At 39.2% G+C, this 24,748-nt stretch overlaps 2 protein-coding genes across 3 annotated transcripts in view; one reads left to right on the forward strand and one right to left on the reverse strand.

The window, feature by feature from the left end:
- LOC107224047 (retinoid-inducible serine carboxypeptidase) overlaps window positions 1-24,748 on the forward strand; it is a 53,982-nt gene that overhangs the window by 228 nt on the left and 29,006 nt on the right. Inside the window, exons 2-4 of one of the 2 annotated variants that reach the window (XM_046733355.1) lie at window positions 493-661; window positions 882-952; window positions 1,094-1,292. The gene's annotated coding sequence lies outside the window, so the exon portion shown is untranslated. Of the gene's footprint in view, window positions 1-492; window positions 662-881; window positions 953-1,093; window positions 1,293-2,438; window positions 2,595-24,748 lie in introns of those variants that run through there. The other variant, XM_046733356.1, reaches the window with a different exon arrangement.
- LOC107224052 lies at window positions 5,513-8,075 on the reverse strand. Its single transcript, XM_015663964.2, has 3 exons — window positions 7,947-8,075; window positions 7,355-7,446; window positions 5,513-7,124 (listed from the first exon to the last, which is right to left on the reverse strand). Exons 1-3 carry the CDS (start codon window positions 7,968-7,970, stop codon window positions 5,804-5,806), a joined length of 1,437 nt encoding a protein of 478 aa, XP_015519450.1. The 5' UTR covers window positions 7,971-8,075; the 3' UTR covers window positions 5,513-5,803.

Here is a 24,748-nt window from a genome sequence, read left to right on the forward strand (position 1 = left end):
CCGAGCTCAGCGAACCCTGCAGGCGAAAATAATATCTGCTCTATATTCCGTGCAAGTACAGAAAAACAGAGAATCATCGAATATCCTTGTTTATTTATAATTTTTTCGTAAGAAAGTATGAAGTGATACAATACAATTGCAGTCATCTCAAATTGGTAACGATGAAAGAAAAATTCAACTACCCCGCAGACGTTAAATAAAACTCATTGAATTTTTGTAAAATATTAGGAAATTTTGCGCCAATTGCGATGGTTGAAAGCTTTTTGTTACGCTAATTGAAAAATTCACTGGCCGTAAGAATAAAAATAAAATTACGCGAACTGTTCTAGAAAATCCTGAAAATTCATACGGAAGTCTACAAAAAAAAATTATAAAAAGTTGTAGCTTGCATAGATAATTAATTGTTGAAAACTGCAGTTATTACAAGTGTTGAGAATATCTACAACTTGAAAACAAAGAAATCAAATTTATCAGAAAAATATCAATTTCCAGGAATCATTATTCTACGAGTTTTCACTATCTACGAGAAAGTATGAAATACTGTTCTTGGACCACCGCTAGATTTCGCATCTCTCTCGTAAAGAAAACTTTACGAATATAAATTATCCCTACCTACTATACGTATAATGGGTCCGTATTGAAAACCTCGTTTTTTTAGTAGGTGAGTCTTACGAAAAAAAAAACAAGTAATGTCTGTAAATCAAAAACTTTACTATATTCTACAATAAATTGTATCTATATCAACGATTCAAGTGCGAAAAATGGTCACGAAGAACCAAGCTATTCTACAACTATCTGTGAAAAAGTATAAACTTCTATAAAAATTTCTATTCGAAAATTTCGATCTTGTTCCAAACTCTAAAAACTGTTTTTTCCACCAGGAATGCTTCGGGAACTGTAAAGACGAGCGCAGCATTACTGAGCATGTCAAAAGCCATCCATATTTACAAAGGTAATTGTATTATTCCTCTAGGCCAACCATTGTCGGTTGAGAATAATTTTAACCCGATTGTGAATACAGTTTTTCATTCTTGGAAAGTTAACTACAGATGTAGATAAAAGATCAATTCTGTTCCATGCACTACTGGCAAAGATCTATGACACGCACTGTAGACTTTGGTATCGTCTCAAGGAAGAGTGATGCGTAACTGGGCTCTCATGCTTTGGGATCAACGGGTTGCAACGGGTTTTAAGCCTTAACTTGAGAAGGTCAAGGAATTTACATTCATGAGGTGAAGGTCTACAGAGCGTTCCCGAAACTCCATCGGAAAAGTTTCATCAGCTGCATAACGGTATTTGAAACTCGTTTCAGTAAAGACGTAATTGTAATTAGTTGTCGTTTTTTTTTTTTTTTCCCATATACTTCTTATCGAAAGTTTAATTGATCACGAATTGTACGGAACATTTTCGTTTCCTCTCGTTTTTTCGTACAACTTCAGGTACGTGTTTGAAAAAGTGAAATATTTCCTAAAACGAAAATGCCCTTCAAGATTTCTGTATCTGCCGAACTAAACTTTAACGAGTTGTATAATTTTCGTACGTCATGCTAAGAGAAATGTTCGATGTGAAACTCGTTCGATTATGAAGTGGTGAAATTTTCTTTTTTTTCACACACCAACATGCTTAACAGAAATTTTCTCTGACAATGATCGTTTCGTAAGAAAATTATACGGCTTGCAGTTCATTCTAGCAGATGCCGAAATGTCGATGGTGTTAAATCATCATCAGTTGAGCCGCGAGACTTTGTATATTCGTTTTTCAAAATCTCTCTCTGCGTCACATCTCTCAGCTGCAGAACCAGCACAAATGTGAGAAATTCAACATAAACTGTTATGTTCTTTGCTAAATACTAAAGCTATAATTATCACCATAAGCGGTATGAATACGAGGACACGACTTTGTCTCGAATTGAGAAATACTAATCATCGGAAAATCAGTCCGCAGGTATATTTCTCGTTATAAGAAAGTACGAGTACATTTGTTTTGCAACACTTATTAGATAATTTCTTTTGCAAAACGGTTACACCTCCCGGGTGAAATAGCGTGTGCCGCAGGCGAAAGCCCAGAGCAATCGAATATTTGTATAGGTAATTACGAATCTCGATGTGTTTGTAGAATTTTCGGGAGTCTACCCAAAGTAGATATACCGCCATGAAATTCCCTACATTCAATACTTTCGTCCTTGTCACGATGCGTGTGTGTAAAGAGACTCGACATGGTTTAGAGCCATCGACATATAGAGAATGGACCGTGTGTTCCCAAAGTAAACAATAATGTATGAAATAATTCTCTTTCTATTCGGCGGATACATTTTTGGCCTGCTCTCGCATATCTCAATGTCGATGTTTCGAGATGACGCGATGTGAGCGCTGCGAGCGGTAATAATCGGTACTAATCCTGTTTACAAAACTATTTCCTAGTCCAAATCCTTTGGCACGTTCTCAGTGAATTTCGTAAGTGGGAGAATATACGGTGCAATTACCGTCGCATTGTTCGAATATGAGTCGAGATTGTTCAAATCTTTGTGATTCGCATCGTGCTGATGTCTAGATCCTGACCGAAGGGCTGCTTCGTGTTTTTCGCCAGATATACAGGTACAGTTTAAACCTTGTATGTACATACATTTGTTAAATTCTTTCAGTTCGATCTTCGAATGTTTCTCTCGAATATAGAAAGGTCCGGTTTTTGAGTTACTCCGGTTTGCGGATGATTGTCTGTCGACAAGCGGCGCGTTCCACTATTTCGGTGATCGTAATACGCATAGTGGAGGTTAGGAAAGTGAAAATGAAAGAATTTTTCCAACGCAATGTGTCGTGTGGTTTACAAATCGGAGGTGAAAGACGGTAGGTACGTCAACTACGCATGCATTGTATTAATATTGTGAACATTGAAATTCATTGGCTAGCGCCCACGCCGGTCAGTTATGAGCGTTAACACGTACAATTTGGAGAGGGATGGATTTGCCGGTTATTAGGTCGTTGCCTCCAAGGGCTTTCTAATTGCTATTCACCTCTGTCAAAATACCTACCTGCTTAATTTCCGCGGTGAGGATAATAATTTCTACGGTTGAAAAACCGTGATCGCATTGCCAATCCTCTAGAAAATCATCGTAATTTTCTGAGAAAAGTGCAAGAATTTTTGCCGTAGTAGAATTATCTCGGAATCGGCGGATAGGTTAGGAAATAGAAAGGTCACGATATCTAGTTTTCAAATGTATACGACAATGGGTTTAAACGAGTTTTAAAATGTCAAAAATCGAAGTATGGAAAACTCACGATTGTCTTTTGTTTTGACGCCATTCCATACTTCGGCTCTCTGTGCCCTGACATTTCTATATTCGTATATTCCAGCTTGTGTACATATTTAGTATATTTTGACATTACACATTTTCAAATTCTGTGAAATATATTTTTGCGTCTTTGAAAATTCTGCATTGTGGCTTTTTTCTTTTCGGAACCTTCGACATTTTTACCTTCGCCAGTAGTTCACCATTGACTCGCCAATTCCGACATGTTATATCACGTTTCTTCGTTTACAACTGGCTGATCGCGTGGATAGGGTTATATATTACTCATTGTCAAATGATTTCACCTTATTCAATACCCCACATGGCGAAAATCACTTCATGATATCCCGAGGCTATTTGTGTTGTTGTTGTCGCCACAACTTACACGGCGACGACTTCGCTATTATGAAATACGAGTACCATCACCTTGACTCTTGTACGTACGGTTGATTTTCTCGACTTCAATTTTTCAACGCAAATCCATCATCGTCAACCTTTGAACGGACCGCTGGCTGAATTTCATCGCGAACCCGAATCATAGTTAATCCGATTTTTCAATTCGGATTGAAGCAATTATAACTTTTTTGTAAGAGGGAAACTAGAGTCTTCCTTTCCTTCTTCGTTGTCAATTTTCCCTTACAGGTATTCCCTTATATAATATTTCACTCGTCAGAAGCCGCGATATGTACGATCGGCTTCTCTATACGAGCCCGTTACAAAATCGGATCGCTTGTATTTGTGTACAACACTTTCTCCATCAGAAATAGTCTGTTACTTGTCATCAATTTTAATGATACAAGCAAAGTATTGGCTCGAAAATGACTTTTTCTAACTTCAACGAATCTTTTACGTTTTCGAATCTCTAGAACCCGAAAAACAGGTTTTTAAAGAAATGTCGGTCTATCGGTCTGTCCCATAAACTCAGGCGATGATCTTGGAAATGGCTCGGTGAAAAAATCTGAAACTTGCAGGATTTTTGAAAAATTGCCATATCCTGATTAATTTGAATTTCAGGTCCTAGCGGAAATAAATCGATTTTCAATGTTTTACCGACAAATTTATACCATTTCTAAACGAACGATTAGATTTTTTACAGTTGATTTGTTTATTTTCAGATTCTGTTCTAAATATTTTGTTTCTCATTTATAGATAAATCTATGATTTTTTTTTAACTCTTATTTAACTTGGTATTCAATGTCATTTTTAGTTCATCTTTTACGATTAGCTTTCATTATGTATGCGAACTGGGTAACCACGTAGAAGTGTTTCTGAAAAAGAATCGAAGAAGTTTGGTCCCTTCGATCGAGGTGACGACAAGTGTCAAAAAAAAAAAAATGTCTGTCGATAATTTTTGATGATATTTTGAAGCTACATTTTCAAAATCTTATGAAATTATTCAACTTCATAACCATTTATTAGTAATCGTTTGTTCGCCATTGACCCGTCGGTCACGAATTCATTTATCAGAGCGAAAACTGTCTACTCATCGTTCCCATACACTGTTTAACGACAAAATGTTGTGCATTCGAGATCTTGAACATAAATCCGTTTTATCACCTCGGTTGTGATTTCTAAACGTGTAACGAAACATACGTCGATAGCCACCAGCGAATGCGCTTGAATAAACGGTGTCCCCATAAAGTCAGAACCGTGCTGCAGCATTATTCGATCCTGCGTGATGCGGCACTTTCGCACATTTTTATAAACGATCTAATCGACGCGTGGGTGGCAACGGTGCTCGATCTATTCACCGATCGGCAGTTCTGCTCGTTCCGTATAATCGCGCAAATGCGGTTGCGGGTGCATAAGTTAACATCAGCAACGCGCAAGTATGTGTGCAACGTTTATGCGCCGGTCGCAACGTCGAACCGAATATGTGCCATTACCACTCTAGATCGTCCGAGCAACTTTCTCTTTCCCTACAGGCAGACCCAAGGCTAGCTCGCATCTTTCCTCCTACACAGTTCTACTTTCTCCGATTTCTGTTGCGAGTTTTTTTTTTTTTCATTTTTTTTTTTTTTCCTTATTCTTTAACTTCAATCTCCATTTCTTAGACCAGGATTTCCGCGATCAGGCGGCACAGAGTTGCGTCACTTCTCGGTCTTCTCGTCGCGTGTCGTATATCCGCCTAAATCAACGCGTCTACTCGATGTTTATTATATTATTAGTGATATAAAACGTTGGGCGAATGCGCGTAGGAGTTCGTATTAACAGAACAAGGAATCGTTTAACGAGATAATCATATATCTTTATTCATGAGTGAAATTAGTTAACAATAATGATAACAACAACAGTATCAAAAATTAACGCACAACTAAAACAAAACCTTAGTATACACACATGTATATACATATATATATATATATGTATATGTAATATCTACTCAGGGGTGCATCAGTCAAGTAGCAGCAAACGCTCGAGCGGTACCTTAATTAATCGACCTAATATTAATATATACAGTGGCTTCTTATGTGATTACGTTTGATTTGTACACATTAAACATATACTTGTGAGGATTCAACGACTGGGGAATTTCAGGCCTTGACCGACGTTCTGATTCGATGATCTCTGGCTCCCTACCGATGCCTGGAGCTGCGAGTTTCCGAGCGATCGATCCCACCTCACTTTGTTCTGATCAGTCAGCTGCTGTTGCTGGTGTCCAGCCTGAGCGCCGAACTGCTGAGGACTGAGAGGAATTGTTCGGGCATTTTGCCCCTGGGTGTCTTTCCTGTCCGCCCAACCATGGCCGTGGTCGTCGTGATGATGGTGATCGTGGTGGTCCTCACTCGGGAACCACTCGGATATCCAGACCGGCTTCCATATCTTCTTCCAACCCGGTACCCAGATTTGTTTCCAATCCGGGACCCAGATCTGTTTCCAGGCTTCCTTCCATGCGAGTTTCTTGTCCGGTATCCACTCGAGCTTCTTGTCCGGTCTCCATATCTGCTTCCAGGCCTCCTTCCATTCGAGTTTCTTGTCCGGAACCCAGGTCAGCTTCTTGTCAGGCCTCCAAATCTGCTTCCACTCCTCCTTCCAAGCGAGCTTCTTGTCGTCGATCCATATCTGTTTCTTAGCCGGCTTCCATACTTGCTTCCAGGCCTCCTTCCATTCCAGCTTCTTGTCCGGTATCCAGATCTGCTTCTTGGCCGGTTTCCAGTACTTCTTCCAGAGCGGCTTCCAGACAAGCTTCTTCTTCCAGAGATCGTGGCTCGTGTACTGCCAGCCGTGGTGGTCAGTGCCGTGGTAATGCTCTCCGGGGATTCCGACCTTCACCCACTCCGGTACCCAGATCTTCTTCCATGCCGGTACTTGGATCTCCTTCCAGGCCGGAACCTGGATCTCCTTCCAGACCGGCTTCCATATCTTCTTCCAGTCAGGGACTTGGATCTCCTTCCAAGCCGGCACTTTTATCGGCTTCCAAATCGGTTTCCAAACCTTCTTCCAGGCCGGCACTTGGATCTCCTTCCACACCGGGACCTGGATCTCCTTCCACACTGGCTTCCAAATCTTTTTCCAGGCCGGGACCTGAATCTCCTTCCACACTGCTCGCTTGGTCGGCTCCCATATCGGCTTCCAGATCTTCTTCCACGCCGGTTTCCATATCTGTTTTTGAGCCGGTTTCCAGATCTTCTTCCAGCCCAGCTTCCAGGTCAACTTCTTCTTCCAGTATCCTGGATCGTGGTGGTCATGATGGTCGTCGTGATGCTCCTCGTGGTGCTCCACTTCGTGGTGCTCCACTTCGTGGTGCTCCTCGTGGTGGATCGGCTGGGCGTGCTCGTCGTATCCTCCAAAATCGCCACCATCACCGTATCGCTTTTGTGCCACTGCTGTTCCATAACTGTTGAAGAGAATCAAATTAAACCACGCTTCGGGGTCAAGACGTCCAACGGTCTCTCAACCGTTATCACATTATACTTTTCAAGCGGCTTGTGTACGATGAAATTCTTGGAAGAAAATCTCGCTCACAATCAGCGTCGTTACGTTTGCGGTTTGCTATAGCCACCGTCGTAATTGCACTGACTTTGACCGACAAAATCACGATACGAAGGTTGGATTATTTATACTTACGGGGTTTGTTGCTGTGTCTGTTGCTGCAGCTGAGTTTGATCCAATGCCTTGCTCGCCACAAGAACGGCTTGCAGTAGTAGCACTAGTGCAACCTAGAATGTTAATCCAAATCATAAATTAGCCAATTTCGGCAGACACTGAAGCGGATACGCGAATCAGGCCGTAAGGTTTGTTTTTATACTTTACTCCGGCCACTCTCACTCGACCCTAAATCATACGCTCACGATCAGTTATCTCACTAACTCGGATGCAATTCGACCGAAATTGATCGGCAATTATCAACTTTCTTTTTCACCGATGTGTGCAAGAGCCGAATTCGTGCGACCGAAGGTGATGGTCCGACATGTCGGAAGTCTCGGTGTTACTTTCACCTAATTTTTTTGTAAACCACGCGGTGCATGAAAAGAAACCGAATCACAGGTTGTACGGTTAACGGAATCTCGACTGAAACTGATCGTGAACAAGTACCGAGCCATGTCTCGACAAAAGAAAAAATAACCCTCATCGTGCTCTAAAAATTCTCGTATCTATAACGACCGAATTCGACGTATCGAACGCGATATTTGTATGTTTTTTTAATAACTGAACAAACCGCGCATCTCGGGCGAATCCTCATGTCGGTAGCTTGCCGCCCACTGGGCTCGGCGCAAGAGCTTCTTTTCTAGGCGCAGGAAAACTTGGCTTAACTTGGTTCAATAAGCGGAACGGCTGGGTTATATAGCCGCGAAGACGCCTTCCTTCCCCTGGTGATCGAGGCGGAGTTGGAGGTGGTGGTGGCCGAGGAAGTCGGGAAGTGGAAGTCCGGTCGGCTTCGCGGCACCTGAGCGACCCTGGAGGGTGATCAAGTGCGAGGACTGCCTGCTCGTCCTGGGGGGAGAAGGAGGCGCGATGCCTCTGCAACAGCTCACGAGGAGAAAGTGCAGACGCCGGAGCCGGACGCCCGAAGGTTCAGGCGCAAGGTTACGAGGCAAGGTTGCCTTTGCTCCAGATCTCGGAATTATCCACCCGGGGGCTTCCGATCCTCCGACACTTTCCACCCGTACCCGACGAATATTATCGCCGCTCCTGGGTTACACGCTGTTTAACGTCTCATAGTTGCTAGAAAATTGTACTGAAATAGCCGGCGTTAAAACTGACAGTTCAAATATCTTTCGAACTACAAGAAAGTCACGCGGCGCAAGTAACCGTTGCCGATAATTTGTTCACTTTATTTCATTTTTTCATTCATGTGTGGCCTTGACCCCTTGCAGCCCCCTGTGACATTTCTGTAACAAACTAAATAACATCCTACAAAATCCATACGGAAGGTATTAATGACAAGTCCTTAAATGATACTTATTTTAAAATTTAAATTGATTTTGCGCTGCAAGGGGTTGAGATCAAACGAATGACGAACAATGAAAATGGCAACGCACGCTGTATTTTTTGGCCAGAGTTACAAGATGCGTTTCCAATTCTGCATCCGGAAATATATTTTTCACGACTTGGAAAAAAAAAATAAAAAAAATAAAAAAACAGTCGAGGTCTGCGTAGTAACCGCAACCAGAAATCTCTCTCGTTTTGTAAACATCGTTGGTGGACTAGGTAAAATGCTGTAAAAGATTATGGATTTTGGAATAGGAACGGATATTAAAAATGTATCTAAAAATCTTTATTTAAATAGACAAATGGTAGTGTTGTCGACGATTCCATAGTTAAAACCATAATTGTAAAATAGGTGTGTGAAATTAGTTACAAAATGAAAAATCGCGTAGATACTGTGGGTAAATATTTATATCCTTGCCAATAATTTATCTGTCATTTTATACCGTACATGCGTTAATTTTTTCCCTGCAAAGCAACTAGTTCGGTTTTTTCATATTATTTTGTCTCGTTGACGCCTCTCTTATCAGGCCTCGTTATCAATCGGCCGTGTGAAAATTAATTTGCAACCGCAGTCGAAACGATTGTAAAAACGATTAGTCTTATTTAAACTACAGAGAACTACTGTAGTTTTAAAGATTCCTGCCAGATTCTGTCAAGTCATCGCCGTTATCAACAAGATATTACGAGCACTGCGGTCACGCGCTGTTTTCTTTTTATTTTTCAATTTAAGATGCATGTTTAAAATGAAACCCTTTCAAATATTAGCATAGCTGTCCCTTCGAGGCGATTGCTGGAAATAAGATTTTCGATTATTTTTACTACTTCTTCGGCTCGATGCTGGGATAATCTATACTCACTGTTCGTCGACTGCGCCCAAGGCTGTTTGAAATTCAGTACATGTATTGCTTGTAATGTAGAGAGGTTTTGGCTCGCGATCGAGCTTTTTAACCATTCGTTTCGCCATCGTGAATTATACGATTTTTCATCACGTTGATGAATTCTAAATTTCATATCTCGAAAGCGAAGGATCGCACACTCGTGCATACATTAAGTGGAGCAACGAAATCTCTCGTTGCATGCGATTCTACTAGAAATTTATGTACTCCTATAACAAATGATTTCATTGGACTGAATAAGTTTTCTCAGTTTCCATTAACGAAACTTGATAGCATTAACAAGGCGCGACTTTGAAATGACAAACGAAAGATCATTTCGAGCAAACAGAATTTATACAGCAAATCTGCTTAATAGTACGAGGGTCGATATTTACGTAACTAAAATTTAATTGGCGCCGGAACTTCGGTTCTCTTTCTGTTCTCATACACGCTCCAGTTCCCCAAGCTTCAATTAACTTGATAGAATTCCCTCTCGTCATGGGAAACGAATTATCGTCGAATCAATTCAAATTCTCTATTCTTGTTAACAATTAATGTGTTCCATGACAGTGAATAAATGAATAAATGAATGAATGAATGAATGAATGAATGGCAAATGAATGAATCACTCCATATTTGGGTATGGATAATTTTATTTGCTACAACGCAAATCGTGAGAGACAATACTAATCTACCTATTAATACCAACTTTCGTCCAACTGAATCGCTAATGCGAAAATGTCATTATATAGAAATCTTTTTGCGGGCCTCTGGCATTCACAGCACAGTAACAAACCGCTGATACAAGATACACGGAGTCACCTGAGTAGCTTGAAAGACCCGCTTCGAGTGATTTTTACCGTGATTGGTGTGTTTAGGAGTGGTACAATATATGCATATTTTCAAAAACAAAAAGCTTATATTTGTAAAATTTTTGGCAACTACGGTAACCGTTACTTATGATGTGAAGTAAGGCATGAGACAGTAAACTTAGCTAGACCGATGGAAAAAATTAATTACGAAACATTCGGCAGGATAATTCAAACCTTGACGCTAAATCAAAATAGCCGTCGTTCGGACGTTTGCAATTCGATTTTAAATGCACAATCAATTATCTTTGCCAACGACGAGTACCTAACAACCAAAAACATACATATGCATTTTGACTGTCTATGACGCACTCTTCGTTTCAAATTGGAATTATCCTGAAAAAGCGAAGTTCAAAATTGAACCGTTTCCAAGACCTTATCTAAAGAACTGCTTTGAAACTACGTTATTATCGTTAGCTAAAGGCTGAAAACTTTTTTACACTTAAAAATGTGTAAAAGGAATTTTCGATCAGACTTCATTCGTATGAAAATAAAAGTACGAACATGAAAATTGTAAAATTTGCTAATTTTCAACCATCATTAGTCAAGTTAAATTTCTGTGGATTAACGCGAAGAATGTATGTTGAAATACCGCTCAAACGATAATCGCGGCCGTTCGAGGTATCGCTTCAATCGCATAAACCGATACGCAACTGCGTATACGGATAACTTTCGTCCTCAACTGCCCCATAATGAATTCAAGTTTCACTTTCAATCAGTGGTACCGCGATATACTCGCATTCAACTTATTCAGTGAGCCGGGAAAAAAAAAAACTGTGAAGTAAGCATATTCTAAATAGCAGGTAGCTCGTGAGGTAAGACTGTGTAATTATACGTTCTAAATGAGTCGAATGAACCATTCATTGAAAGTAGTTTGAAATTCTTGAATCCATTTTGAAGAGTTGCTGAACATTGCAGGAATAAAAAAAGAAAATAAAAATCGCACAACCGGAAGCAAAAATTTTTTGTATACAAATATTATCGTTGCAAATGACAGCCGGGAGCTAAATTTTTTTTCCATATATTCGTCAACTTACTTTAAGCAAAATGAACGATCGAAATTACATCGCCGTTGAATGCAGGTGAATTGCAGGAGAATTCCGTTGAACTTTTTTACAACCCAACGCTTTTTTAAACCATCATCTGTCACTGAGGCAGTAAAGTGTATTTGTTTACCTGTTATCACGTCAGTGAAAGGTGGTTTCGCGTTCGAACGAGTATCTGCAACGGCAGAAGCAGCTGTAGCAGCATCAGCGTAGTTTGCGAGAGTAGCGAAGCTACGCGCCAAGCTTATGGGAGGATAGTTTTTTCCCCGTCTGACGATGAGTTGGCAAATATTACCCAACCGCGACCTCCGCATATAGCGCATAATTATCCTGCTAATTCTATTTTCGCCGTTACGAATACGAAATATTTACCCATCCGTTCGCACACGGACGTACAGATGTACACGCGTTACACGGTCGTGTACAAACCGAACTTGTATTAACGCGTAATACTTGTATTATATACGCGAACGTCTGTATCTATACACGTGTACACGCGCCTACGAAGGAATTCAGTGAAAGTAATAAATTACTCGAAGCAATCCGCCTGGTAGACGAGCGTATATCTCGAAACGGGCCATTTGGACGATTCGAGGTGCACTGAGAAAAATTTCATTTTGTTACAGTAACTTGAAAAATTGAGTAAAACAGGTGTCGTTAAAAAAACTGTTTCAATATTGTTGGAATTGCGAAAAACGAGGTACGCCTAAACATTTTGCGAACTTGAACAACGTCGATTTGTCGTTGTGCCGACAGCGAATTATCGCAATGGTAACGATAACTGTGACCAAGAGCTGTTGCAATTTAAGTTTCGTAGACGAGCAAAATTCGGGGGGGGGGGGGCAAAAATTGTCTCAAATTGTCAGCATTCCGAAACGCTTGTCATCATCGACGGTGACTCTGCGGCTGGAGAGAAAGATAAGCAAAAAAAAAATTAGTAGCGTTAATTGCGAGTGAGTCAGTGGCCGTTTACATCATGTCACTGTTTACCATTCGCATGAGTGAAGGAGAGATCCCGATTTCAAATATCGTCAGTGTAAGTGCGGCGCTACGTGCATTAAGTTTCCGAAGGAACGTAACGAGAGTTTCCGGTAATACGAGAATTTTTGTCAATTATATTAGAAATTTAAAAGCATTTCCCGCAAGTTAACATACCGCGTATATAATCGTGCCAGTTGTTTAAAATCTCTGAAGAAACTCGGATCAGTGATGAATCCGCGTGCGATTTAGCAACGTAGACAAGCCACTCCATGCATTCCTGCTGGGGAAATTCTGAATTCCCATTAATCGAGGCGTGTACGCTTGATCAAAAGCTTAAATGCCACGTGGTCAATGGCCAATGTCCCGATGCTTTTGTAACTAGCATGACTGAGATCGTCAATCTCGAATAATGTCAGAGAAACTTTGTGTTCCCATGCAACAAAGTCGTAGATAAGTACGCGACTAATTCATCATCTCACAAACGGTCTGATAACCGTAAGATTGACCGTTTTCTTTTCACGACAACAGAAACGGAGACACGTGATATTTTTATCTATCAAGTTCAGGAATAGAATGTCCGCGGTATACGCTTGATGTTATTAATCTTTCCTGGCATATTTCTATATGTATAATTATACATATATACAGATCCAGGCGCTGAACGGTGAAACTCGAAGCGCGACGCTGTAAGGGCATTGCTACGAAAGTGGAATTAGTGTAACGAGGAATTATTACCTCCAAGTTCTATTCCGGAACCTGTGCATTTCTGTTTTTGTTTATTCACTTTTTTTTTTTTTTTCTTCCAGCGGTAATTAGGCAAGCCAATTACGGCGCAGTGGTTTACCCGTTTATTTTCTTCGTTTTCATTACTTGTCAACTTATAATTCTCGTTAGACTGTTATTATTATATTCGCGAGCCGTACGAAGATCTTTTTAATAATACAAAAATGGGTAGTACAAGAACTACGCGCAAAAGCTTGGACATCGATGCTTCGTTTCTAATCGCTTCGTAATTTTTCAAAATCTAGTAGATCCGTTTAATTTCACTACGCAATAAGTCGTTTGACTCGGAAGTTTATTTTCTACAAATTCAATGCAACATTACCATTTGTTGACAATAATCGATACGGACTTCGTTTTGTAAAAATGAATATTCCACGATGCCAAACTGATAGAATACCGGCCGAATGAACAATAAAGCTCAGTTTTTTTGCTATAGACAATAGAGTCAAATTTTTTTTCGAAGGACGGTGTTACTATCGACTACTATTTTGAAACTGGAAATCGATAGATATTTAAGACAAAAAAAAAAATGTGTCGAATCTCTGAAATTTAAGGTACGCAAAAGAGATATCGAAAAGTTCAAAAATTCCCCATGTCGTAACCAGAAGCGGTAAAAATCTAAAAAGTTTCATGAATCATCCTCGTCAAATGTTTGATTTTTCACTCAACTTTCATCCAATTCGATGAAGCTGTTTGTCCGGATTCCGGATACAACATTTTCTGCATGCACACACTGATCCACGTACACGCAAACACACATACGCACGAATCTACTAGATTTTTAACCTTATCGATCTGATTTGAAACTAACCATTTCGCATGGAATCTTTTATTTATCGTTCCAGTATTTTCTATGTTTGTATTTTTAAAGAGACCCTCTTACCTTACAAATATATCAACCGTACGTAAACGCTCGATATCTAGGATCATTTCTGACGATTGTACATTTTGTCTTGCTATATTCTTATTCATGTTATTCTAACGTGTCTATATGTTTTGGCGGCCTTTTATACATCGCAATTTGTACGATTTAACTCTTCTACATCGAGACTGTTTACATTTCAACATTCCGTAACACAAACTTTCACGTTATTGAAAATTCGTGACCCTTCTATTACACGATCGTTCCAGATCATTATCCTCACCCATTGACTCAGGCGTGCAAATTCAATACCACGCACAGAAGCTCGAATCGTCCGAAACGCCAACGAGAGAAGTGTAAACGAAAAAAAAGCGTCCGGATGACGTTTTTGCAGCTCATTTTGCCTTCCGCTTTCCGTATTTCGGGACCCTTGAAGACCTGCACTTTGCGACGCGAAACGAAAGCCGCTGACGGTACGAATCCTTGCGAAACCTTTATTTTCTACAAACCGAGAACGGAGACTCGAGCTGCGAAATCAGATTTGTGACGCTACAGGCAGCCTATGCAGGGGTTACGGTTACTGTTGTAAGTTCGCGATGCCGGCATGCCGAGCTTCACGTATCGCCCTCCGTTCGTCCGGTGCCAAGAGCAAGTTCCACGGATGGGAGCCACTTTCACGCAACTACATGTATGGCCGTGCGTATCCAGTTGATACGTAGCTGCAGAGAAGTAGGAAACCCAGGTGGTTCGTTAAACTGCAATGCATGCGGCCTGCGAGAAATTGCTGGTCTCGAAAACAATAATTGAAGCGCCGCTTTTCCCTTCAGGCTGCCCATGTACGAATCTATATACGAACACACACGTCCAAACGTACATACGCGTACAAATTACACATGCATACGCAGCTGCGTTTTATATTCGTCGGCTAATTATCGCCGTCGGTTCCACGTATAAATGATAATACGTAGATATTGTTGGTATTCTGAGGCGCACAGGCCGATTCGTACCGATATTTATGGACCGAAATGACGGACGTGTTCGTAATTTTTAAAGGTGAAAAAAAAAAACTGACCATGGTATAGTGTATTCGTTTCGTATGTATTGTACGGAGTGAGTAGCTAAGAATCGAATGGATTAACGCGCGTGCGATAAAATTTTAGAGGAAAAACAGTTGTTTCGTCAGGTTGGCCAACCGTAATAAGTTCGGATGCCAGGCTGCCGCTATGTACGTAACCTGAAAAATGTTGGTCGCCCTGGCGAAACAACTGATTTTGCTTAAGAATTTTAGCGCATTCGCGTCGGAACGTTCGATCGTCAGCTACTCGCTATGTATACACGTGTATACACAGTCACATATAAGTAGATAATTTGCAGGATAGCAAATTGAATTTTAAGTATCATCGGTAGACGTTGATGATGAAGGAATGGAAGAAATTCATAAATTTTACTGCAAAACTTACCTGCAAGTAATTGGAGATTCCTAATTTCTAAACCATACGTCGATGGTTATACAACGTGATATATAATTCGTTGAAAATTCTCGCCAATCACTTTTAAGATCCCCAAACTAATTTTCGGTATAGATAGAAATATTTGCCATTAGAGTTCAACGTTTGCTATTATATATATATATACTACACTTTCCCGCACGAGGAGAATTATACTAGGGTACGCAAATGGAGGTTTTGAAGTCATTATTGACTTCATTCATATGTGCTTGGTAATGAGGTGTTTAAAATAATTAATCCATCGAGAATGCGAAAGTTCAACCAGCTCCAATGAATACAGAACTTGCATACACCGTCTAATAAGTCTATACTCGATTAAACTTACACAAATAATTTCCGCAATTTGAAAAAAAAAAAAGTAATTAACATTTGGGGTGACTAAGTAAACAATGCTGTCAAGCGTTTACCACCAAGAGTTGAAATGAATTGTGAAACTTGACGACCATCGATTTAAATTACTGTAACTTGGAACATTAATGAAAGCTATTAACGGCTCGTTCGATTCGTAGTAAACGGTACGAGAGGATCCAATGCAGAATAAAAGTGGCAGGGTACAATACCAACTGTTTGCGTTATTTCCGGCGGAAACATGGCTGACAACTATATCTGCAATAATCTACCGATGATACGATCCTGACTGCGATGAATTACGGCTCTTAAACTTTCTTCGATGTGTACATAAGGAAGATGGCGCAAAAGGTGTGGGCTGCTGCGGGAATGAAAAGTAATAAACGATAGTCATCTTCGAACCGCAATTGGAACTTCTTCCATGTAATCATGTGCGAGGAATCCTTTCTTATTTCGTCTCATGATATTTCCAATACATGCAAAACTCACGCAGCTAAAATCCGCGAATGATTGCCATCTACGACGGTTAAAATTCTAAGTATTACTCGTTTATTAATTAGGCGCAGATTATTATTTACTGACGTATTCTAGTAATCGAGTTAAACTTGATATTCACATTGATATTTCCATAAAAACATATCCTTTCCAACATGTAGGGACATCTTTTTGAAGTTCTCTCATCATTCTCTATTTAAAATTCAACACAATTCCGAAATTAACGTTACCAATTACGTGATTTTATGTGCAAAAAATTTTCGATAAAATCTGGACGGTGCAGATGAGAAATAAAAAAAAAAAAAAAAAAATCAGAAGCGAAAAGTGTAAAAATCTCCATCGCGGATAATTTGAAACATATTTTGTTGAGAGGTTCATTGAACGTTTCGTTTCCCGCAATTTTTTCGCTGAAAATCGACAGTTTGTATTATGTTCGTGAAAATGTGGCAAAATATTGAGAAATTCATATCTCTGATGCGTTGGATCAAATTCAAATTTACAAACACCAAATCATACGAGTAATGATTTTTTACACTTACAATACATTTGGGATAAGAATTTCTGACAATTGTCGAGAATGAGAAAAATTATTACGATTTGAAAATAAAAATTACTCCAACGTCTCTCGGTTATAACCAACGACATAAATACCCATGTAATGTATAGAAATCGATAACTCGGCGTCGGTTTTATATACGCGTGACTTTCTGCGGCCTTATTTTCAAATGCCCGTTGACTAAGGTAAAAGAAATTTAAAAAAACAAATCAGTAAAAAAGTAACGAATCTCAGTAGGCTTAACTAACTGCAAATTGTGTTTAGTTATTCAAGGCTGTGTTCATTAATAAATCATACGTTTCATCGTGGCTAGTCACAGCCATCGGCATCTGGTCCAATTTCTACGTCAAACCGCGAAGCTTCTCTCGTACGTTTTACGCAACGCTTCTATGCTTAACCGTCCGGATCTGCGTCGATACAGACGTACGTGAGAATTAGCTGCATGGGCAGCGATATGGAAATGAAAGTAGAAGAGTTGCCGCTGGGCTTTTCAATAAAAATGACGTAAACTTGTAAATGATTTGCATTTATTAAACTTGAACTGTATAATGGCTATTTATTATTGCTTTGGAATCGTGAACACGTTTTGTACCTGATTATATATTATATCCGCATATCCAAAACGCTGTTCGAACCAATTGGTAGAAAAAATAGATTTATTATATAATGAAAAATACTTTAGCTCCTGTACGTTTCTAATCAATATTTCCCAAAGTCTTGATTACGATCGGAAGTCCGTGTTTCAGATCTGCTTTAATATTTTCGATAAAGCATTTCTTTCGACCAATCCCACCTGAAATATTAATAAATTTTCTCTTTCAGAAACTCTCAATTTCTAAAATCCGAAAATCCGAGCAAGGTCTAGTTGGATTATACATACATGTAATTGCTACTATTTATAGATCATGCTTAAATTCAAATTTTGCTGTTTATTGAAATCTCCAGCTTCTACTAGGGATAGAAAATATTGTGATATGCTTCCTTAAATTTTTCTGAATTTTCCTCAGATCCTGGGTAATGGGCCCGTCTGAATTTTCAAATTGATTCTTGTCTCATATAAAATGAAAAAAATTGTTAAAAAGTTGGATTTCATTTTTTTTTTTAACAGTGCTTTTACATCAAAAATTTATGAGCAGATCTGAAACATGACCTTCTGATCTTGACCGAGACTTCGTCGAATGTTGCACATATTTTTTTTTCGCCCCCACCTGAAAGACTTGCATGCATACCGCAAAAAAGTAATCGTGCCGAAGGAATGTCTCTTAATTCCAATTTCAGAAGGTTACTCTCGGAATCTTAGGTTTTCCCATCGAAATAACAAGTGGAAGATGACGAAGTGGAAGTGATTTTGCATATTATATTCACCACTCATTGTCGGTCGCATTTAATGATGCGGACTTGATTCTTGAAGCATTTCGTAGATAATGAAATATTCACCAAACGATTCGTGTGAATTCTTGTGTTTATGTCAATAAACTGGCAACAGAAGGCGACGTTTAAGGTAAAATTTCCGTGAAATTTTGATAATACATACGTAACAAGTTTCTCATTATTGGAATGACTAAAAAAGATGTGATCGAAAATGCTTTGCTACAAGGCTTGGATTACGGTGGCATGTGTCGTGAAAAAAGAAAAAAACTATCAATCTTCCGCGATAAAAGTTCCTTGAGGGTTAACGACGCGAACAACGATTCGCCGGTAGATAGGCTACTGAATTTACATCCAGCGAACTTACCGCGTGTAAAGTGTAACTTGGGATGCCTATCTCCTGGCGAATCGTTTTACGCGTCGTTAACTCTCAAGGAATCCTCCCAGTAAGTGTAATGCGATATTCGCCGCACGTCGCAGAGTGAGCTAAAGTCACCTGGCGTTAAATTTTAACACTAACCACTATCACTTTCGATCATGTTCACGTTGCGCCAAGTCGACGAGTTAACAGTTGGAACATGCATCGTAGCCGGCTCATCGAACGACGTGATTCGTATCACGTACGTACGTCATGCACATCGGGTTCGGATTGTAGTTACGTATTAAGTAGTCCAGAAGTAGTACGCAGCGACGATTCAAATGACTAATGACTTGCGCAACGCCGTTACGCCGTTACCTCCCGTAACCATAATCGTCATAGCATGTGCGTTGCACAGTCGTAACTTGTAACGTGCCAATAGACACGCGACGATCACTCAAGTACTTTGCTTGAAACCATTCGACACGCAGATCATTAAATTCCAGTTATACGTAAACCAAAACAAACATATCGTAGAGATGTTATGACATGTAACTGCACGGTTAGTGAACTGTAATTATACCTGGTGCTTCTTCATCCTGATTAAAACATGTTCGTATCACGTGCCGTCGAACTTATTGAACTGATCTTCTCACGTTCGACTATTTTTGCAAAAACGAATTACGGTTGCCGGGTGAAAAAAGAATTACTTTTCTCATTACCAAAGGAAAACGAGTCAGACACATCTTACAATTGTTTCTCGGTTTGTTCCATTCGTCTGAGTTTCTTCGGTTCATCTTTTATCTATCGGAGGCAAATTCGATTGCATAATTTATGCCCTATCGATGCTGCACGGTCAACTTGCTCTTCAAACGACTCAGGGGACTTGTTTGAAATATTTACGAAACGTGGTTGAAAATCCGGTATTCAATTAGACTAACTCCATTTGGACCTGGACCTGGAATAATTCATACGGTTTCGCCGTTATGCTCTGTTTTTGGATAAAACGTGTCTAAGCTCATATTTCAATAGACGCAAGTGACGCGCCCACGTTTCACGATTCGCACTACCGTAAAATTCCGTCAATTTCGATTGATTTTATACTCTCATCGGAATCCATCGGAAAGAGAGACCTCAAGAAACGTCCAAGGCAGCAGAGACAAACGATTTGGATCAACGGTTTCGGAAATATCAAAAAAATTCTGGGGTTCATTTCGTCAAATAGGTTGGTAGCAGTTCGTAGCAGTTCGTAGCGGTTCGTAGCAGACAGGGCCGCGTTCACTCGTGTAAAATCTGCGCATGTATCAACGCATGCGCCCTCGACTTCCCTGTTCACCATAAATTCACGGTGTAAAGAATCATGCTTATTGTTAATAAGAGTAACTGTACGTATGAAAGACCGGTAGTACGTAGATTATAAACACCTAATGCACGCCTCGGACTTTCTATTGGGTAATAGACGTGATCGTATAAGTACTCGGGGTCGAATATGTGCTGTACATGAAGCGTGCGATCAACTTTCGATATGTGCAGATATTTTCGTGAGCAGATTATAACCGTGAATATATTAGGCATACCCGAAGAGGTTCGGCATCCGAGTGACTGGGAATTAAAGAATTTTGTACGCACAAGTTTCAAAACAATGTTTTCCCGTTTGTCGCAGCACGATACGGGTTCTCATACGAATAATACAATCCATCCATCGATCCATAATCCCGACAAGAATCCTATGTCCCAATGTCCCGCTTTGGCAAGCCGGCTTACATAGTCGCACAACTTTCCTCGTTGCTGCCCACGCCATGATAAACCTTTACATAAATAAATCGCATCGGTGTTGAGTTCACAACCAACGGCGCACCAAACTTTGTGTATTGAGTTGGTTGGACCGTCATTGGACCAAATCATTCAAATTACAATCCAGGTATCGACAATTTGAAAAAAAAGCTTTGATCGTTAGAACGTTTAAAGTGATAAAATTCAGGTCTTTCGGATGTGACTCTCATATTTTCCAAATTATTTTGTTCACTAGAGATTTCTATAAATCACGTAACTGGAATGTTACAAACGGTTACCTCCGTAGTAGATAAAAATAGATTCGTGTAAGTATGATACAGCAGATGTTCCTGGACAATTATATTCGAGCACTATAACTGGACTGTAAATTATAGTAAACTTTTTGCAACGATTTTCAGATATTTTTTCGGGAGCGAGCAAGATGGGTCCGCAAACTCTAGAATCGGATCAAAACAGTAGAGTTTAATGATTCTGAAAATTTCAAGTTTCAACATTTTTATCGATTTATCGATGTCTAAACTCGTATCTTCGAATTTTCTCAGATTCATCATTCTATCGCATAACAATGACGTTATTCACGTTCGTATTCGCCGTAATAGGCGCAAATAACATTCCTGTAAACATTTTAAATAGTTTTCCATAAATCACCGTCTTTTACTTCAGACTTCATCCTTGATACATTCCGTTGGAAATCGCGATCTGTTTACGTTTCGGGACAAACGGTAGCGCCTTGGTGACGGTATTGTAATGTGCTAATCTGCTAATGATCTGAAAAAGCGACACTTACGGCTTATCGGTTGAAGGCTGTCCAACCAATCAGCGCCACCCGTATTCACCCACCGAATCTCACCGCTGTGAAAACTTGAGAGCGCTTTTCCCTCTCCGTTACTACCGTCTTAACTTTCGATTGCCACCTGAGAATTACGATATAAGAAAGACACGAGCCGAGGCGATACAGTTACCGCTGATCGAGATACACATGTCCGAGAAGAAATTTCGAGATCACGATAACGGTAGTTGCAACTTGATATTCACTGTTTCAACAATAGCAATACAACGGCAATATTTCACCTTGAAAAAAATCAGCGGAGAATGACATCTCAGTCAGATTACACGGGGAATGAAATTATACAAATGAGGCAGTCACTCGTATCTCGCGTAATAATTAACTAAGATTTCCATCGATGTCTTGAAACCAAACTTGGCATTCAACTTAACTTTGGAGTTCAACTAGTCGGAAACTAATATTGTACGTACTGAAAAGAATGAATGGAAAGAAAAAAAATCGATCAAAGAATCTGCAGAAATATTATTTGCGCCGATGATGGCAAACACGAATGAAACAAATATTGCTACCGTATGATAGAAATCCACTTGAAAAAATTCTATGAACACTAGCCAAGATAGTAACAACTTTAGACAAGTATTCACGACGAGAACGTGTTAAACTGTTAAATTCTAGTGTTTTTGATTTTGATTAGGTACAAATTGCTCGAGAATATTCAGCAAAATTTTCGCAAAACAAGCAAAGTAAACCCAAACATCGGAATCGGATAAAAAACACCAGAGTTCAATCATTTTGAACGTTCAAGCTGGTTGCTCGTGTTATTCGAATTCGCTGAGATTCATTTTTATCATATAGTAACGATGTTGTTCCGTACGAGTTAGCCATCATTAGCGCAAATAACGTTTCTGAAGAATGTTGAAACGGTTTTTTTCTCATCTCGTCGTACGTGATTCACGATAAGCAACAGAGTGCAGAACCCATGCGTGAGAAATAGCCGTCAATCATATCGGTACGGGGAAACGTTTGCCGAGTTAACGAAACGTTGAATTGCGCCAATTTGTTGTTAGTCGTAAGAACTCGGACCAAGATCGCAGAGTGTCGAGTTCACCCTGGAGCGAAAACTTTCACTCTCGCGTACATAATACACCTCCTCCGTCTGAACTTCACATGCCTGACGCCAGTCTAGGCGCCTCTAATGCTCATTATTAATCCGAGGTCTTCTTCGGCCGTGAGTTGTTCTATTATGTGCTAACACTCTCTATTCAGTTCTCACGTTCTTAAGAGCCCTTCGCACCATTACCGGTTTCTATTTCTCTTTGGCCTTAATACGATACTCAGGGTGCTGATTAATTACAACAGATAAGTTCGTCACTTTACGGACTTGGTAAATGTAACAAAATACAAAAACAAAAAGCGAAGATCCGTCCGCTGCAAAGTTCGCCGAAACATCCGTTCAATGTTGAACGGTAGCTCTCGTCTTTTTCAGGCACTTTGGGTAAGTATAACTTACTTACTTCGAAGTATAACTCGAACGCTTCGACAAATTTATAACAGAGTATATCCTGATATGATTTCGTTTGTTTATTACTCTGCGAAATATTCGATTACTTGGTCAACTCTACGAAAAACAGTTTCAATTATAATAGTGGGTATGCCGTATATGACTTGGAGTTTCGAAATATGGAGAAGAAAGTTTATTACAGCAGAGGTGTATATAGGAGCTGAGAGTTGATTCCGCAAGCATATATATACATACATACATGCTGGAGTGTTTGAAAAAAAACCGAATATTTTTTTTTTTTTTCGAAGAACATCGAAAAATCTTCCGAGTGTCCCTCAAAAATGACCTCGGTAAAATATGAGCTCTTAATATTGATATTTAGAGGTGGCGATTCTCAATTTTCTATTTCCCATTTAAATAAAATGGGAAAAAAATTTGTAAAAATTTAAAATTCTATTGCTCGAAAACGAATCAGTGTGAAGATATAAAAAAAAAGTTAAGTCGTTTCGGAGTTATCAGGCCTCAAACATCGAACCGTTTTGAATAATGATGTTATTAATTTATAAATGCTACAAAACTGACTCGTATCACTTAAATACACAATATTATTAATTTTAAAATTAAAACTATAGACTTCCAATGAAATGTTATTTAAAAAATTTCATTAATCAACGATATGAGTCAGTTTTGTAGCATTTATAAATTAATAACATCATTATTTCAAACGGTTCGATGTTTGAGGCCTGATAACTCCGAAACGACTTACCTTACGCAAATCTTTATTCAGATCTCTTTTATAGAGCGTACAATTTCCTACAAGAATATGTTTTTTTTTTATATCTTCACACTGATTCGTTTTCGAGCAATAAAATTCTAAATCTTTAAAAAAAATTTTCCCACGTTATTTAAATGGGAAATAGAAAATTGAGAATCGCCACTTCTAAATATCAATATTAACAACTCATATTTTACCGAGGTCATTTTTGAGGGACACTCGAAACATTTTTCAATGTTCTTCGAAAAAAAAAAATAGTCGGTTTTTTTGAAACACTCTAATACATATATACATATATATATATATACATATATATATATATACATATATATATATATATACATATATATATATATATATATATATATATATATATATATATATATATATACATATACATATATATATATATATATATGTATATATATGTATATATGTGTGTGTGTGTGTGTGTGTGTGTGTGTGTGTGTGTGTGTGTGTGTGTGTGTGTGTGTGTGTGTGTGTGTGTGTGTGTGTGTGTGTGTGTGTGTGTGTGTGTGTGTGTGTGTGTGTGTGTGTGTGTGTGTGTGTGTGTGTGTGTGTGTGTGTGTGTGTGTGTGTGTGTGTGTGTGTGTGTGTGTGTGTGTGTGTGTGTATATATATATATATATATACCTCGTTTAACGCCTGAGGAAATGAGTATTTACAAGAAGCTGAGATTCGTCTCGGCATGGTCATCTTTAGTCTACGTAGTGATCTCTACATTATTACACGCTTCTGGTCCATCTCTATGAACATGTCTGTAATCACGATAAAAAAAGAAAATAAAAAGAAAAAAAAAATACCTGGTCACTTAAAGCCGCGTGTACAAGGTGAACGAATACCATTATCCGATATCCGAGCACAATTGTCGAGTTCGTCGAGGTACCTCGTTTGTTAGAAGAAAGCCTGAATAGTGCACGAGTAGGGAGAAAGTAAGGATTGCACGATCACACTGTGACCCCGGTGACCGCGAGAGCTCGGATCCCCCTCGATGTCATATTCTATCCCTAGAAAGCATCTTCCTACTTCAATTTTTTTTTTTTTCTTCGTTTCTTTTATCTTTCCTATTTTTTTTTCTTTTTTTTCTTTTTTTTGTTTTTAT

Source organism: Neodiprion lecontei, chromosome 3 (assembly GCF_021901455.1).
Source record: "Neodiprion lecontei isolate iyNeoLeco1 chromosome 3, iyNeoLeco1.1, whole genome shotgun sequence".
Taxonomy (NCBI): Eukaryota; Metazoa; Arthropoda; class Insecta; order Hymenoptera; family Diprionidae; genus Neodiprion; species Neodiprion lecontei.

Bases quoted from the DNA above. Each gene is read 5' to 3' on its own strand.
- LOC107224052 (XM_015663964.2), bottom strand. From the start codon at position 7,970: ATGAGGATTCGCCCGAGATGCGCG. The intron at 7,447-7,946 runs GTTTGTTCAGTT...TTAACATTCTAG, and splicing joins GGATTCGCCCGAGATGCGCG to GTTGCACTAGTGCTACTACT. The intron at 7,125-7,354 runs GTAAGTATAAAT...TCTCTTCAACAG, and splicing joins CAGACACAGCAACAAACCCC to TTATGGAACAGCAGTGGCAC.